The sequence below is a fragment of the Gadus macrocephalus genome, chromosome 2 (assembly GCF_031168955.1).
Source record: "Gadus macrocephalus chromosome 2, ASM3116895v1".
Taxonomy (NCBI): domain Eukaryota; kingdom Metazoa; phylum Chordata; class Actinopteri; order Gadiformes; family Gadidae; genus Gadus; species Gadus macrocephalus.
The window spans coordinates 20,469,311-20,485,586 of NC_082383.1; the positions used below are offsets into that span (position 1 = coordinate 20,469,311).

Sequence of the window (16,276 nt, forward strand, 5' to 3'; positions counted from 1 at the left end):
AAAGGGGAAAAATAAACAACGAACATTCAGTCAGTGCGAGCCAGTGTTTAAAGTGCTTAAAGAACAACAGGCAGCAGGTAAATAGCTCCGTTTTTATTGGAGTCTACATTTTAAAAATACATTCATGAAGCCAAACTCTCCTCTGGGGGAACGACTCAATGCCTGTAGTGAAGGAAGCCATATCTGAGCGATGGACCGACGTGTTGAGTGGCTCTGAAGTCTCAACTCAAAGGTTACAACATTAAATCATCGATATGACACCCCTGGGATCACTCCTGTCCACAGCCTGCTTCTACAAATATAAAAACCGAGACGACAAACACACTATACAACCACACATTGGCTATTTCTGCTGCTGGCAAGGGTTGAGACACCTTGCTCAAAGGCACTAAACTAAGGGCCATAGGGGTCAGACCTGTGGGTGTGTGTGTGGGGGGGGGGGGGGGAAGAGAAAGCGAGAGAGAGAGACCACTGTTCTCCACCAATCAATATTTCCTACATGGAGTCCATTTGCCAGCAGGAGAGGTCGTCCTCAAAGACTTATCTTAGTACTCCAAGCGAGTAAGTGGCTACTGGTGTTGTTTTAGGAGTGAAGTTATGTTGTTTGTCTCTATGGGAATGAATGGATCAGGGACGGCTGCAAGTGCACACGGTCACTGCGGAGGACATGACCATTTAAGCAACGAGTGGGGGAGAGAGAGGCGTAGATCAAATGAAAGGAGAAACGATTTCTATGTGTGTGTGTGGTGTGTGCCAAGTGCTCCATCTAGTGGTCAAAGGGAGCCACTGACAGACGGTGAAGACACTGAAAAAGGCCGAGAATAGCTTTGGCCGTGAGCCCCGCCACAGGAAAAGATAATCATGTTCACCCTCAAGCTCCCCTAGAGCCGTAAACAGGTGTAACGCAGCTCTGTTCTTGGTTACTTAACAGAGTGTTCCCATGTGGCACAGGGGGGGGGGGGGGGGGGGCGAGCAGGCCGACGTGAGTGACCGCCGTGCCTTGTGGGGAAACCCAGTGATGCAGCACGAGTTTCTAGATTAAATTATGCTAGCTAGCACTGCCTTCATTAGCGCCACTTTAACTCAAGCATCATATGCATCGAACTGCTGTAAATTGTGTACGCCGACTACTGCACTGCTGTAAAGTGTGAACCCCGACCACTGCACTGCAGTAAGGAGTGTACGCCGACCATTGTAAAGTGTGAACCCCCACCGCTGCACTGCTGTAAAGTGTTAACGCCAACAACTGCACTGCTGTAAAGTGTTTACGCCAACCACTGCACTGCTGTAAAGTGTTTACGCCAACAACTGCACTGCTGTTAAGTGTTTACGCCAACCACTGCACTGCTGTAAAGTGTTTACGCCAACCACTGCACTGCTGTAAAGTGTTTACGACAACCACTGCACTGCTCTAAAGTGTGAACACCCACCGCTGCACTGCTGTAAAGTGTTTACGCCAACCACTGCACTGCTGTGAAGTCTGTACGCCGACCACCACAGGCACGTGCACAATGCACATAGAAACTCAAAGAAATCACACATAATTACTTACACACAGCGGAAATCGACACAATTGCATGTACGTGTGCGCACGCATATGCAGTTTCTGAGATGAAATGGCTGCCTTGATGGGGTCTCCACCAGATCATTATGAATTTATTAGTCTGAAATGACATCCCATTAGAAGGCTAAGTATCTCACAGTGTGAATGTGACAAGACTGCCAAAAAGGTGAGAGAACTTGGACAACATCCCACCCTCTCTTCCTAAAACGTCCTTCTTTCCCCGCAGAGTGTAGTGGCTGTTCCGTAGCATACAATGAATTTAAGAGGTATAACAGGTTACTCCGCCCCTAACAGAACATTACCTTTAAGATGACAACACCTGTGGACGGGGTGACCCCTATAGGCGATCCCCTTTAGGATGACAGCGGTGTCATATAGAACATCACCTTTAAAGGGACACTGTGTAATATTTTAAGTCATTTATTACCTCAAATCAACGTATTCATTCATAAATAAGTCCTCATTGGTGTAAAATTATCTCTGCCAAAAATCTCACTTATCCTCCTGAGCGAAGAATAATTAATATGTAGTTACATAGGACGGGTAAGCTTCATGGAGGCTTCCGTGTTCTTCCGGTCTATGAACGGCCGAGAGAGACAAAAAGCACTACGTGGTACAGGAAATGCAAACGCGTTTTCACTCTGAGCCAGCGTGAATGAGGCTGAAATAATTCACTATCTTGCTCGAGGAGTAATTACTCATACATCATTAGCTTACACTAATGATTCAATGCAGTTTAAAATTTGTTTGAAATAACGAACCACATCATCACTCGAATGACTCGATGAGGTAGTATTGGATGTCATGACACAGCTTCTTGGCACATACTGCTCACCGTAGTTTTTGAACAAGCGAGCACTATTAGTTTGAATGCAATATACAATTGTACCACTAGATGGGAGTAATTTTTACACAGTGTCCCTTTAAGATGGCAATGGTTTAATATAGAACATCTCCTTTAAGATGACAACACTGTCATATAGAACCTTACCTTTGTTGAAGAACATGGAGGCCATTTGTCCCATCTCAACCCGCTCCACGATCTCAAACTGATCCACATGGCCGCTAGATCGCTCTGGAAAACAAGAAGGGTAGGAGAGCCATCAGAGGAAGAAAGTCGATTCATTGTATTCATTTGGCAGATGCCTTTATCGAAAGAGACTCATAGCGAATACAGATGCAGGTCCTTCAGAAGGAGGGAGAGAAGCTTTCTTAAGGACGTCTACAGTTGGATTTCAGACTTTGCGGATACTAGATAACAGATAACCGAAAAACTTCTCCAGCAGGTCAACATGAACACCGACTGAGGGTGGATTAAAACTCCCTGCAGTGGGAAAAAGTGAAACTACGCAGCAAAAGCCCTAGCACACCTCATCCACTGCCAACATCGATCCAGGAAGAGTGTTATCTAAAGGAATATATGGGTGGATATAAGGAATGTATACATCCCATTGCATTAAGTTACCATCAAAAGGCCTAGATCGGTCGGCTGGGATCAGTCCAACACAGCCATTGAAAGCGTTGTTTTGCCTATAAAGAATATTGTGCAAATCATTTGAAAATGATTTGGGTCGGATTAGCTCAGGAGGTAGAGCGAGTTGACTTGTAACCGGAAGGTTGGTAGATCGATCCCTGGCTCCTCCGAGCTGAGTGTCGAGGTGTCCCTGAGCAACTAAACCTCACCCTGACTGCTCCTGACGAGCTGGCTGTCGCCCTGCGTGGTTGACTCCGCCGTAATATAGATTGTGTGTGAATGTCAGTATGAACCGTTGCCAAGTCATTCTGGATAAAAGTGTCTGCTAAATGCAAAATAGAGATTTGAGGGCAGAAGATACAAATGTCAGGGAGGGAGACATCCTGGTAGCATTTACAAGAGGTTAATACCCTCGAAGACAACCACCGTTCAACGGATCATGATCCAAACAGAGATGCTTTACGGGGAGCCTCGCGCCGGGTACTCACGCACGGAGAGGATGGGCCGACTCTCAGGCTCCGAACGCCCCCGCACCATGACATCATCATCAGAGTCCTCCGAGGTGGAGTCGGCGGGGTCGTCCTCCTGGGAGAGAGGGCGGGCGATTGGTAGAGAGAGGTAGAAACAGAGAGGTGGAGAGAGAGAGGGGGAGCGAGAGAGGTAGAAACAGAGAGGTGGAGAGAGAGAGGGGGAGCGAGAGAGGTAGAAACAGAGAGGTGGAGAGAGAGAGGGCGAGCGAGAGAGGTAGAAACAGAGAGGTGGAGAGAGAGAGGGGGAGCGAGAGAGGTAGAAACAGAGAGGTGGAGAGAGAGAGGGGGAGCGAGAGAGGTAGAAACAGAGAGGTGGAGAGAGAGAGGGGGAGCGAGAGAGGTAGAAACAGAGAGGTGGAGAGAGAGAGGGGGAGCGAGAGAGGTAGAAACAGAGAGGTGGAGAGAGAGAGGGCGAGCGAGAGAGGTAGAAACAGAGAGGTGGAGAGAGAGAGGGGGAGCGAGAGAGGTAGAAACAGAGAGGTGGAGAGAGAGAGGGGGAGCGAGAGAGGTAGAAACAGAGAGGTGGAGAGAGAGAGGGGGAGCGAGAGAGGTAGAAACAGAGAGGTGGAGAGAGAGAGGGGGAGCGAGAGAGGTAGAAACAGAGAGGTGGAGAGAGAGAGGGGGAGCGAGAGAGGTAGAAACAGAGAGGTGGAGAGAGAGAGGGCGAGCGAGAGAGGTAGAAACAGAGGTGGAGAGAGAGAGGGCGAGCGAGAGGGAGAGAGGTAGAAACAGAGAGGTGGAGAGAGGGGGAGCGAGAGAGGTAGAAACAGAGAGGTGGAGAGAGAGAGGGCGAGCGAGAGGGAGAGAGGTAGAAACAGAGAGGTGGAGAGAGAGAGGGCGAGAGGGAGAGAGAGAGAGGTAGAAACAGAGGTAAAGGAAGAGATAGGGAGGTAGAGTGAACTCCTCCTAGGCCAGCGTCTGCCCTATCAGCCGCCACCTGCTCCTCAACGACACACATCTAGCCGTTATTCAGTGACCAGACTATTGTAACCAAAGCGACGACAGGGAATTCAGATACATGACATTGAGGAGCAGGTAGGGTTTTAGTATCTTAGTCCAACATCCTAGCCACACAACACTATCCTGCCCAACTTCTACCAACAAATAAAATTCTGATCTGTCAATGTACTGACGTGACACTATGCATTAACATAACAAGTAGAAAGGAGGTTAATACAAAAAAGCATACATTAGCAATTCAGTTGTGAATGGAGTAGTACACTTCATAAAGAGAACGGGACTTCTATTTTTGGAACATGGCTTTCATTTCCTCTGACTCTGGCCATTTTTTTTATTGGTTAAGGAGGCAGGAAGAGGGAGTGAGCTATAAACCCAGACTGACTATTCAGCAATAGTGTTCACTCCAGCCAGTAGCACTGGAGCTCCGAAGTCCCTGGGCCATAACGCCAGACATGAACCAAAATGACTCCATAAATACCGTCCACACTTTACTAATACAAGAACATTCATTCATCTCCATCTATACGTTAACTGCAAACATCAGCAGGATTGGATGACTTCGAGGACTATTATAAGGTCCATTTCAAAGGCCTCTTTGAAATAGTTAACTGTACATCAAAGCACTGCAGTTGAAATTGCACAAAGAACACCTCAGCTGGGGTTGGAAATAAAACCGATCCCATCAGGGATTCATAAATCAGCTCAAACTAAATGCAACACATTTCTCGCAGTGTTCAGTCCACATAACGTGTTCACGCTTTAAAGGATCCTGTCCTGCATCAAGGTGTCTTTTTTGCTTTTCAATCTGTATACCTGGCGACACCATGGTCTGAGCTTCTGGTGTTTGACACACAGCTGTAAGGTTCAGGGTTTCTGTCCCCAATGCCTCAGGTCTTCCCGTAGGCATCCCTGAGCAAGACGCCCTAACCCACAACAACTTGTCAACCATAGAAGTTCAACGCCAGCTGGTCAGGAGCAGTCAGGGTAAGGCGCCTTGCTAAGGGGAAAACACCAACAATTACCCATGATGAGAGTTGAACCTGCAACCCCTTTCAGGTTAACAGATTGCCAGCATGACCTCCCAACAGTCATGCCAGTCTGCTCGAGAGCTAAGAAACGTGTACAGGGGGACCTGTGGCTGACCAAAACAAACACTATGACCTTATTCTATACCAACAGCCCTGACGCAACATGGCATCGTGAGCACAACAAAGACACAATAGTTTATCACTATCTCCTCACCCTTTTTTAGATTGTTCATAGTTTAAATGTATTTTTGCCCTCTCATTGTACGTAGACATAGTGTGAGTAGATTTTCCTCTTTGTATTCTACCCATCCTTTACTTGCTGCTGTGCTTCCACATTTCCCCTCTGAGATCAATAAAGTATTCAATTATCTTATCAAGAGCTACGTGAGCTACATAAGCACCGGTGTACACCAGGATATAGCTTCCTTAGCTATAAAACCACAAGGCTGGGAAATGGCCACACGGAAATACGGCGGAACACTCACCTCCTCCTGTTCCCTCCTCTTCCAGCGAAGCTGAGCATTAGCGGCGGCCATCGCCTCGATCACAAAGGTGGTCGTCATGTAGCTGTGGGCGAGAGAGAGAGTTTGAACAAGAGAGGTAACGGCACTACTACTGCATTTACATGCATGTCAGGCAGCGATGCACATCGATATCCATGCATTGACATTTTCTTCCTAGGGTTGGGCAATCATTTAATATTAGCTTCTCGTTTTTGAGTTCTATTGTATCATCAGGAAATTAAGTCATAGACTTATATCGTGATAAAAAAAAAAAAATCAAATATGAGGTTTGAACGGTCAATGAGGAAGGAAAACTAGTTTTTAGTCCGATACCATACATTAAATTTCATTATACTTAAGTAATGACCCTCAGATAGACTTACAATGGTATTTCTAATTCATGATGATAATACAACTTTCTGTCTCACCTAGACCCTTTTCAAACCATGCGTTTAAACACAAAGACATGGCTGTTGAATAAACCATCACTTCATGACAGAACCCCCTAATGCAAAGTCATTGTAACGGGATTAAAAAGGTGGGACCTCATAAACCCCAGGAAGGAGATGAGTGACAGGCTGACGACCCAACCGGCGGTGGCGAAGGCCCGGGGCATGGTAAGCGCTCCCGTCCCCACGATCAGGTTGAACATATACACCAGGCCCACCTGTCAATCAACAGCACCAACCGACAAGCGTTAGACACAGTGTAATATAGCAGTTTATGATGAGAGTGAGGAGATACTGGGTCTGAACCCCTATTGTACGCAGCCTAACCTGAAGGGCCCCTAAAGAAAGACACTGCATCCCATTCTCTACCTGAATCTTAATGCCCTGTAACTTAATTCACTGGCCGTCACTATTTTCAGTTTTTAGAAATTAAACCACACAAGTACTACATCAGTGTACAACACAAGATAATCGGTTTAGCCAGAGTTTCAAACTTGAGTTCTGGTATAAAATGTATGTGGAAACAATTATATTTTTTACAATTGCATTACTGCAGATGGTGCTGATATAATAGGGTAAATTCAAGAGTTCAACATTGAATAAACCAACTGAATCGAGTCGACCTAACCCCAACCCTTTAAACTGTGTTAAGTAATTGTTGTATGTTAACATAAATGTTTTGGTCACATGTAATTTCCGCACTCTTAAACAGATAAAGACCATCCTAAAAAAAGTAAAACAATTTCATGATTTACACAGTGATCAACGGAGTCCTTTTTCAGAATGTTTTAAGGATTCATTGCATCAGCTTCCTGAAACCACCCATGAGCAGAGAAACAAGTAAGTCTCTTATTTACTTTGAACTAAACAAGGTCAGGCGACTTATGAAAGAAAATGTAGTACATCAAAAACACAAAACAAGCCAGAGAGTAACTTGATGAGTAAGGGTTTACACTTCCCCTGCAAATAGTGAAGATAAGCAAAACACATTCCTCTTTGTGGTTAAAATTTAGCTCATGAGTTGAAGGGTCATGTGCTTTCCCACAAGCACTTAGAGATAGTATTTAGTACTCAGCAGCACTGAATATGCATACAAAGACCAGATGGGTAAAAACAGTACCTGTATACATAATAAATAACTCCAATGAAAGTTTTAAAAAACAATTCCAACGAAATTTGCCACCAAATAACAGACAAGGATGCCAGGCATATTTGCTTTGCATTGCTGGTCGTACTGGTCAGTTACTTCCGGTTTAAATGATAAATATTCCATCATAAAAAGTTGAAAACACAAAATATACACTTTTCATATACTTACAAATGGGGAGTAGGGCTCCCCAGACTCTGTGATGCCACCTGCCATGGTTCACCTCGTACGAGATCACTGCCTGTCAGGGACAATACTTTACAATACAGTACCATGCATCTATAAACTGACATGCACATTAACACATGCACACATGTTCCCTGATATCGCCTTCGAGGTGAACACTTGTTGTGGTCATGTTAAATACATGATGTGTCAGGATGTAAACATCAATATCAGCCAATAGATGCCACGTATGAGTCTGACGACCAGCAACAGCCTCTGTGGATCCGAGTGCATGTCACTCCATTGACATGGTTAATGTAGACAAACGAACTCGGCAAGACATACAGTAGTCGCCCGACATTTGGACACAATAATAAAAAAATCCTCACCTCACTTTTAATCACTTCCAGTTGGGCTTGCTAGCTGCGATGCTAACAGGATGCTAGCAGGATGCTCCTGGTTTGTCTAGGAGGAAGCCAACCTAGCGAGCTAGCCTACTCAACACAGCCCGAGGCGACATCGTTTAAGTGTCGTTTGAGGATGGTGTGTTGAAAAGAAAGTCATACGTCAGTAGTTTTGAGTCCCACTGGTGTACAGTAATTGTAATGAACACCCAGTAAAGTTAGCTGTCAAATGCAAAGATGTTCAAAAAGCATGGGGTCCTTCAGGTGTTCACTCATGCATCGACCTTGCGGCGGCCGATGCGAATACACCTCTCTTCAAACTGGATTATTTTTATCCGTGGAAAATTTAGGATTCCTCTTCGGGTACTTTTTGTTTAATTATTTGTTCTCTGATGGCAAGTCACTTTATGAAAAGAGTTTTAAATGCTGATCAACGTGAAGCTCCGCCCGCACAAGTTACAACTGGACCATAAAGCGACTCTCCCTCCTTCTCAGCGTTGGTCATGTGACTACCAGAGCAGCAATGTTTACATTCCAAATAAATATTACAAATATTTAACATTTTAGAATATTATGCATTTTTCCGTTACGTCAAATAAATACGTAGCTTGGATGTTCAATAAAAAATATTTATGTATTTTTTTGGTCAAAGTCAATAAGAAGGCCCATTTATTTATGAACTTTCTGGACTTTTATTTGTTGTTGCGTTATGTCTGGTTCCAATCTGATATCAGCAGAATGCATTACACCCATTCGTCGTTAAAACGTACATGTATCACACGTCTGTTTGAATAATACCGCAACAAGGTAGGCAACAGAGTTTGGCCCCAGTGAGCCTTTCCGCTCTAAAGTCCAGGATGCGAAGAAGAAGGAATCGTTCAGCGGATGGATTGGAAAGAAGTTCATTTTTAAACCCTTGGATCGCCTTGATCCAGAACGATCATAGCCGGGAACGTATTTGTTTTGGATAACTGTAGTAGAGACACTTGCAATAATTACAGAGATGAACGGAGACTGCAGAGGGTTCACCAACAAATGTATTTTGGTTTTGTGGCAAGTTTGCAATGTGTGCATGTCTGTATTTTTCGCTCTTGCAGCCTATGTACAGGTGAGTGGTTCTGGCTCCACAGTGCCTTGTTATGTCGGACTTTCGATTGACATTAATATTTAATTTTCCTTTTATATAGATAAATGATCCCGACGCAGGGCTGTGGATGGTAAGACCGTTGTTAGGCTTTGGAAATCTGCAAATCACATTCCATCAACGTTTTTGTTTACAAGATGGCTCTTTTCAGGTTGGATACGCCGTTCCTGCAACTCTTTGTCTAACTATCGGGCTGAAACCCCAGGTGACAGGTAAAGAAACAACGCACAGTGATCTATTATTATTAATAGTTGACAAGAGTTGACTTAGTACAAAGTCCTTCAATCCTCCGTGATCAAACGACCCAGTGACAGTGAGGGAGGTATCCATGCCAAATGCGCCATCAAGTGGCCAAAAAGCTATCACTGCACATTATGTTAAACATTCAGTTCAATCAGTTTGACTCTACAGAGTCAAACAGAGGTCAACTGTTGGTCTTCTTCTAACCAACAATATTGTAATGACCATATTCTCGATCATTTTCAGAATGGTTGGCGTGGAGGAAGATTGCTGATCTCCACGTGATGGTTTCGACCGCCGTGCTGGGCATGTTGGGCTGGACCTTATATAGAGAACGCATCACCAATTTGTTCCAGCAAGAGGAGGGGAGGTGTGTTATGTTGCATTGATTTCTATCGACCCCTGAGTTTAAACGGGGGACCTGTGGTATTAGTATAGGGCATCGTGGCAGAACTGTCTTCATGTAATAGTATAGAATAGTATGTAGGAGGACTACCCCGCAGAATACAGCCCATAATAATGTCTCTCATTAACAAACACATGAAGAATAAAATCTCCAATTCTTGCATCTGATACATACTTATTTTTATACAACTACAACTTATTAAACACTAGTATTCTGCCTCATCTTTTATTTCAGGGATGTTCTAGAAATTAAGACTCTTGCATCATAATTGATGCATGTCTTTCAAACAGTGTTATTCTGGAGCCTTGTCTTAGTAGGTACGCATGAGGCTGATATTTTTAATAGCGAACCCTGCTGTTGTTATAACAACTTTTTTCCCTCTTTTTTCCTCTAGAGAATTTTCCGGACTAGCGCTGACTGTAATCTGGCTTCTGTTGTGTCGCCACTCCGGAAGGTTGGGGAGATATTTCATGATTAATTTAAAACAGAACCATTTATATTTTTCTTTTTCACTGAATGTTGCTTTTACGATTGTGTGTTCTCACCAGGGGGCCTGTTGGAATTCTGCGAGTGTCCACTGCCACAGCCATCACAGCCTTCCCCTTTGTAGCGTGGATGTACTACTACCACAACAAGGAGCTCACAGCCAACTGGCCCTCGCACTGTCAGACGGCCATCTAAAGCCCACCCCCCTGCCTGTTTTCTTTTTATATAATATACGACTCTTAATCAAGGCGATCATGCACTTTCAAAACAACATTGGGACATTAAACTGTTCTTCTCTAAAGCCTCTAATGTTTCTATGAACTGCAACGAGTCAGAATCTGAAAGTATTGCGCAGTACAGAAACGTAATAAATATTAGTTAATCTAGATATGAACAGCATACAGCTCTACCCTCAGTATCAATGACAGAAACATTTAGGAATATCAAATGAGAATAGTTTACAAGAATAGTAAGTCTACAGTCTACTTCATGGTGTCAGTGTCTTTTGAAAACATTGAAAACAACCGCAATACATAAACTCGCCGCTAGATGTCCCCAGTGAGTAATATCCAACGACAGCATAGAATGACGCAACATCCGGTACGTGCGAACAGCGAGCGCTGATCTTAGATCAGTTTATTTACCAGAAGTTGTGGTCAAAATGCAGTCCGAAAAAGTACATAAACTGACCCAGGGCCGGCTTAGTCTACACACGTTGTGTAAACTGACATCTACTTCCTTGTCGGACGCGACAGTTTCAGGCATCATAGACATGACCCTGAGCCTCTCAAACCCCAATATGTGGTACAGGCTGGTTCTGCAGGGATCTGCACATACACACGCACTCCGATCTATACACAGCGCTCTACCGGGACGACACGGCACGTTATCTAATGCCATGGCATCTTTGAGACTCCATTGCCTGGTAGGTCAAACCAAGAAGATGTTATAACATGAATGAATGAGAAGACGTGTGTGTGTGTGTGTGTGTGTGTGTGTGTGTGTGTGTGTGTGTGTGTGTGTGTGTGTGTGTGTGTGTGTGTGTGTGTGTGTGTGTGTGTGTGTGTGTGTGTGTGTGTGTGTGTGTGTGTGTGTGTGTGTGTGTGTGTGTGAGAGAGACTATGGATATGATTGCCCCTGATGATGTCTAGACCCTGGTGCTGTGTGTGGGGTCTGTTTGTGTGACTATGGATAGAGTGTGTGTGCGGAGGATCCTATCTCAGTTTTGGCTGACTCTTGAGAGTTTATTTTGTTTTTTAACCATCCCCATCCAGGCCCGGGTACAGATGTCCAGGACAACCAGATGTTTACCTCCACTCTGCAGCAGAGCGTTTTCATCTCTACCTCCTCCACCCGGTCAAAAGTCCAAGTCCAAAAAAACCGGGGTATGACTGAGTCAGACTACAATAGAGTCCGTGTATACAGCTAGATATAAAAGAGAGATTTCAACTGTTGGCAGAGACTCAAATCATGGTTTCTGTCAAAGGGACAGACTTATCCATTGTTTGCTATTCTTTTTCCGCACAGCCTGTGACGTGGAAATCTTTAGCCATCACATTCGCCATCGGCGGCACTGTCCTGGGTCTCATGAAGTACTTCAAGAAGGAAAAGGAAGAACGTAAGAGCACTGACTGTCAATGTTGTCATTGCACATTACCAGTATACCAGTAAATATATACACAGTGGTAGTTACTATGTATTACAGTACAAACACATAGGCTTATTACTTTAATTATGATACGTTGTAAGAGTTGACTTGACATCTTTCTCATGGGAAATTGGGAATTGTGTCACATTTATAAGTATATTGTGTTCATGTGAGAGTGTTGTTCATTCATTAATCCTTGTAAAGCTTCACACATTGAGGTGAATCTTTAAAAGCCAAGGAAGATATGGAAGCATCTACCTGTGTGTGTGTGTGTGTGTGTGTGTGTGTGTGTGTGTGTGTGTGTGTGTGTGTGTGTGTGTGTGTGTGTGTGTGTGTGTGTGTGTGTGTGTGTGTGTGTGTGTGTGTGTGTGTGTGTCTCTCTCTCTCTCTCCAACCTCAGTGCTTGAGAAGGAGCGTAACAAGTCGATAGGCAAGGCTGCGCTGGGCGGCCCCTTCTCCCTGGTGGACCACAACAACAAACCCAGCAAGAGCGAGGACTTCCTGGGCCAGTGGGTGCTGCTCTACTTCGGCTTCACGCACTGCCCCGACATCTGCCCTGACGAGATCGAGAAGATGATCGAGGTGGTGGACGCCATAGGTGACCCACTTTTATTCCAATCATGCATTGCTTTACCCCCCCCCCCCCCTACGGATCCTGATGTTAAATGGATGCTATTCTGCTTCCAGCAGCGTTGTTTATAAGCTATTTCAAGCTTCAAGAGGTTGACATCGTGAAGGGGCGTGTCCAACCTAGCCAGTGGACTGTACTGATTGGTTTGCTGATCTATCCATCATACATGTGGCTGAACACATGTAGCTGGTTTTGCAAGTGTAGATTGCACGATTCTTGTTAACAAAGTGAGCTATTTTTAATTTGTCCCTGCTGAAAAGTTGTGGGTTCGAACCCCAATGTCTGCTGCCTAAAAAGGCTGTAAAGTCGTCTTCTGTCACGGTCAGCTCACGTCACGATGGTCGTTCGTCCGTGTCGCTTCTCAACGATTGCATGGTAACTGTACCAACACTCCCTGGCGTGTGCTTCCCTCTAGACAAGATAAAGAGCATCCCGAACCTCACCCCGCTCCTCATCACGATCGACCCCGACCGGGACACGGTGGAAGCCATGGCCGCCTACGTGAAAGGTAGGGTAAAAATTATCATGCAAACCATAGGGAATTCTTCTAAATATATTTTATAATTATAATTATTCGCCGAAGGCAAAGTAAATAGTGGGGAATAGCCCCCCGAGACCAAGTTCCCCACTTTCCACTGAGCCTCAGGTAAAAACATATCCCGAGTTTGAGATCTCAATCATGGGATATTGCCCAATATCCCGAGATAGCGAACCAATTAAATCGCGCCATCTTAGGAGGTTCTCGTGTGGCATATACTAAATAGATATATATATACTGTATCCTGACACTGCATGCATAAGGACATAATGCCAAAGCAACCCAAAGATGATAACGACGCAAAGTTTATTATGCAAACCATAGAGAATTCTTGACAATATTGCTATACTGTAAACGCCCAGAATGTAGAGTATAGCAATGAATGAAGAAACACGATGAATTGGACTAAACAGTAAAAGAATGAGTAAAAGTTGATTGTGCTTACCATAAATACGATTATTCACTATATTGAGACACAATATTGCCAGCTGATTTGTAAGGAGCAAGGCTGTGACATAAAACTTACAATTGGCAGATTTCTCTGTTGAAGAATTGAATGACCTAATCAGGATAAATTATAGCTAAGACTATCGTTGACATGAGGATATTGAAATTTTTTAAATTGAAACTAACAGTGAGTATTTATAATTCATTGTTAGAATGTGCTGTGGAATCTCAATGTATTAATGAGCACAACTTTGACTGTATATGTTAGACCTAGGGTAGGCAACCCTAGTCATTGGCACACTTAAAAAAAATATATATTCATAGATATACATATTATTTTTTATTTTATTAGTATTATTTAAAAATGTCACCGCCCATTCCAATACGGCAGCATAATTATTACCAACGATTTTTTTTGCACTTTATTCTGTTTTGGGCATTTCCTCCCAGTGCAAATATGATTCAATGAGTTACTGAAAGCAGTGTTCTGAAATGGGATCAATTGAGAAGAAAATATAAAAAATATTGTTGCAAGTGGCCTGTATGCATCGCCTTCACATGGTTTTGCAAAGCTGTATATGTCTTAAAGATATTGATGTGGATGGTTCCAACATTCTCATCTATTCTTGTTTTTTTACATTTCTCAGAGTGCAAATATGTTTTTGAATGAGTTTCTGAAAGATGGTGTTTTAAGATGGGACATATGTCATTATAATTTGTAAGCCCATGTGGTAAATATAACAACAAAAAAAAACATCCAAAATGTGGATGCATGATTGTGGACTATATGGACATTTTTGGTCTCTGTCATAATTCAGCTTAATATTTAATGTATCGTTGCTTAAGGCACTCATTAACGAGAAAATGTCAAACTGGCACTGCCAGTTGAAAAGGTTGCTGACCCCTGTTTTAGACAATGTTATAACGGTGCCTCTCTCTCTCTGCCTGGCAGAGTTCTCTCCCAAGCTGGTGGGTCTGACAGGAACGAAGGCCCAGGTGGAGCAGGTGTCCCGGGCCTACAGGGTCTACTACAGCCAGGGGCCCAAGGATGAGGACAACGACTACATCGTGAGTCCCCCCCCCCCCTCCCCTTCGCTGGTCCACTCAAGCTCCACCTGAAACCGAGGAGGTCTTTACTGTTTAGCCATGAGCAGGAGAGACGCTTTTCATCACAACAAGGTTTTGTTTATGAACCCTGCAGCGTTTTCCCTCCCTAGTTTGGTTCCTTTGCGGATATTAGAACTCAGCAATCAGACTTAAACAGGTGGGCCAGAGACCCCCCCCCCCAAGACCAGATGGTGTTTGCTTCCAAGCACACCCGGGAGGGGTTCGTGTGCAGTGAGATTGCGCTCTTGACTCAAAGGAAACAATAGAGACTTTTAAAAGCTGTTCCTCAATTTAGCTAGCATTTTTGTAGCAGTACCCCTCTTACGCACTTATCGTATGTTTCACGTCCTGCCACTTAATGTAAACACTTAAAAATAGTACTAAGCTAATTGTGTAGCATCTTATCGTAAGTAGCTTTGTTGTGTACGGGGAATGGGTTAGATAAACATCCTTACTGTACGGACAGCGCTAAACTTTTCTTCTCAGAGATGTACTTTATGTAAGTCTCTTTGGATAGAAGCGTCCGCTAAATTCCCTCAATGTAAATGTAAACGTGGTGCAGTTGTGACCTAACTCGGGGCGTGGTTCTCGGCAGGTGGACCACACCATCATCATGTACCTGGTGGGTCCGGACGGAGACTTCCTCGAGTACTTCGGCCAGAACAAGACGAGCACAGAGATCACGGGCTCCATCGCGGCGTACATGAGGAAACACAAGAAGGGCAAATAGAGACTGGACCGACCTGCTCAGGCAAACCCCAGGCCATCGCCAGGGACTGAATCTCCTGACTCCTGACTGATGATCACACGCTATGATAACAAATGACCAATGATTATTCAGATGATTATTTTCTATGTATTTATTTTTTTAAGAAAAAGCAGTTGTGTGGGTGGAATGCAGTGGTCTGTTGGATGGCGGGTTTGTTGCTGCCCCTCCGGCGTGGATTACAAGTTAAATCAAAGATCACTCAACCGTGAAGTCTTATACACTTTAGAACGCTGGCTGCGTCAGAAGAATGCAATGTAATGGCAGATTGCCTTCACCGTGGGTAGCAGCTAATGCCTGGAGCTTTGGGCAGTGAAGTAAACACTACCACAACCAGCTTAAAAAAGACGGACCCCATTTCATGATAAAAGTGCAATTTGGAAGAAAATAAGTACTTTTTTTGTTCATTGTAATCACTGTCTTTTTTTTCCGCCATGCTTTGCATTGTTTCTGCACTACTGGCCATCCTTATAAAGGGTTTAACTATTTTCATTTCAGTTATTTTTGTTCTGAGATTTAAGAAAATAAAAAAGTCAAACATTGTCATCTATATAAACAGTGCTTGAAGCCAGCGGAGCAGTTAAGAACCAAACAGTGCTCTTAAAGCGATCCACTGCCATCCGTCCCAAGACATTACAC

General features: G+C 44.1%; 3 protein-coding genes across 4 annotated transcripts in view; 2 read left to right on the top strand and 1 right to left on the bottom strand.

Moving 5' to 3' along the window:
- tmem104 (transmembrane protein 104) overlaps positions 1 to 8,747 on the bottom strand; it is a 51,804-nt gene extending 43,057 nt beyond the window's left edge. The window contains exons 1-6 of one of the 2 annotated variants that reach the window (XM_060045015.1): positions 8,215 to 8,747; positions 7,827 to 7,896; positions 6,605 to 6,726; positions 6,042 to 6,123; positions 3,527 to 3,623; positions 2,556 to 2,639 (exon numbers count right to left, since the gene is read on the bottom strand). In XM_060045015.1, coding sequence (XP_059900998.1) covers positions 2,556 to 2,639; positions 3,527 to 3,623; positions 6,042 to 6,123; positions 6,605 to 6,726; positions 7,827 to 7,871 — 430 coding nt within the window. In that variant the 5' untranslated portion in view covers positions 7,872 to 7,896; positions 8,215 to 8,747. Of the gene's footprint in view, positions 1 to 2,555; positions 2,640 to 3,526; positions 3,624 to 6,041; positions 6,124 to 6,604; positions 6,727 to 7,826; positions 7,897 to 8,209 lie in introns of both variants that reach the window. The other variant, XM_060045007.1, reaches the window with a different exon arrangement.
- A 166-nt stretch (positions 8,748 to 8,913) lies between these two features.
- Positions 8,914 to 10,801, top strand: tmem220 (transmembrane protein 220). The gene is made up of 6 exons (XM_060045045.1): positions 8,914 to 9,332; positions 9,412 to 9,441; positions 9,520 to 9,580; positions 9,855 to 9,978; positions 10,409 to 10,468; positions 10,563 to 10,801. Exons 1-6 carry the CDS (start codon positions 9,228 to 9,230, stop codon positions 10,693 to 10,695), a joined length of 513 nt encoding a protein of 170 aa, XP_059901028.1. The 5' UTR covers positions 8,914 to 9,227; the 3' UTR covers positions 10,696 to 10,801.
- A 294-nt stretch (positions 10,802 to 11,095) lies between these two features.
- Positions 11,096 to 16,183, top strand: LOC132452408 (protein SCO1 homolog, mitochondrial). The gene is made up of 7 exons (XM_060045034.1): positions 11,096 to 11,425; positions 11,775 to 11,885; positions 12,028 to 12,118; positions 12,549 to 12,746; positions 13,195 to 13,287; positions 14,717 to 14,832; positions 15,467 to 16,183. Exons 1-7 carry the CDS (start codon positions 11,162 to 11,164, stop codon positions 15,599 to 15,601), a joined length of 1,008 nt encoding a protein of 335 aa, XP_059901017.1. The 5' UTR covers positions 11,096 to 11,161; the 3' UTR covers positions 15,602 to 16,183.
- The last annotated feature ends 93 nt before the right edge of the window (positions 16,184 to 16,276 follow it).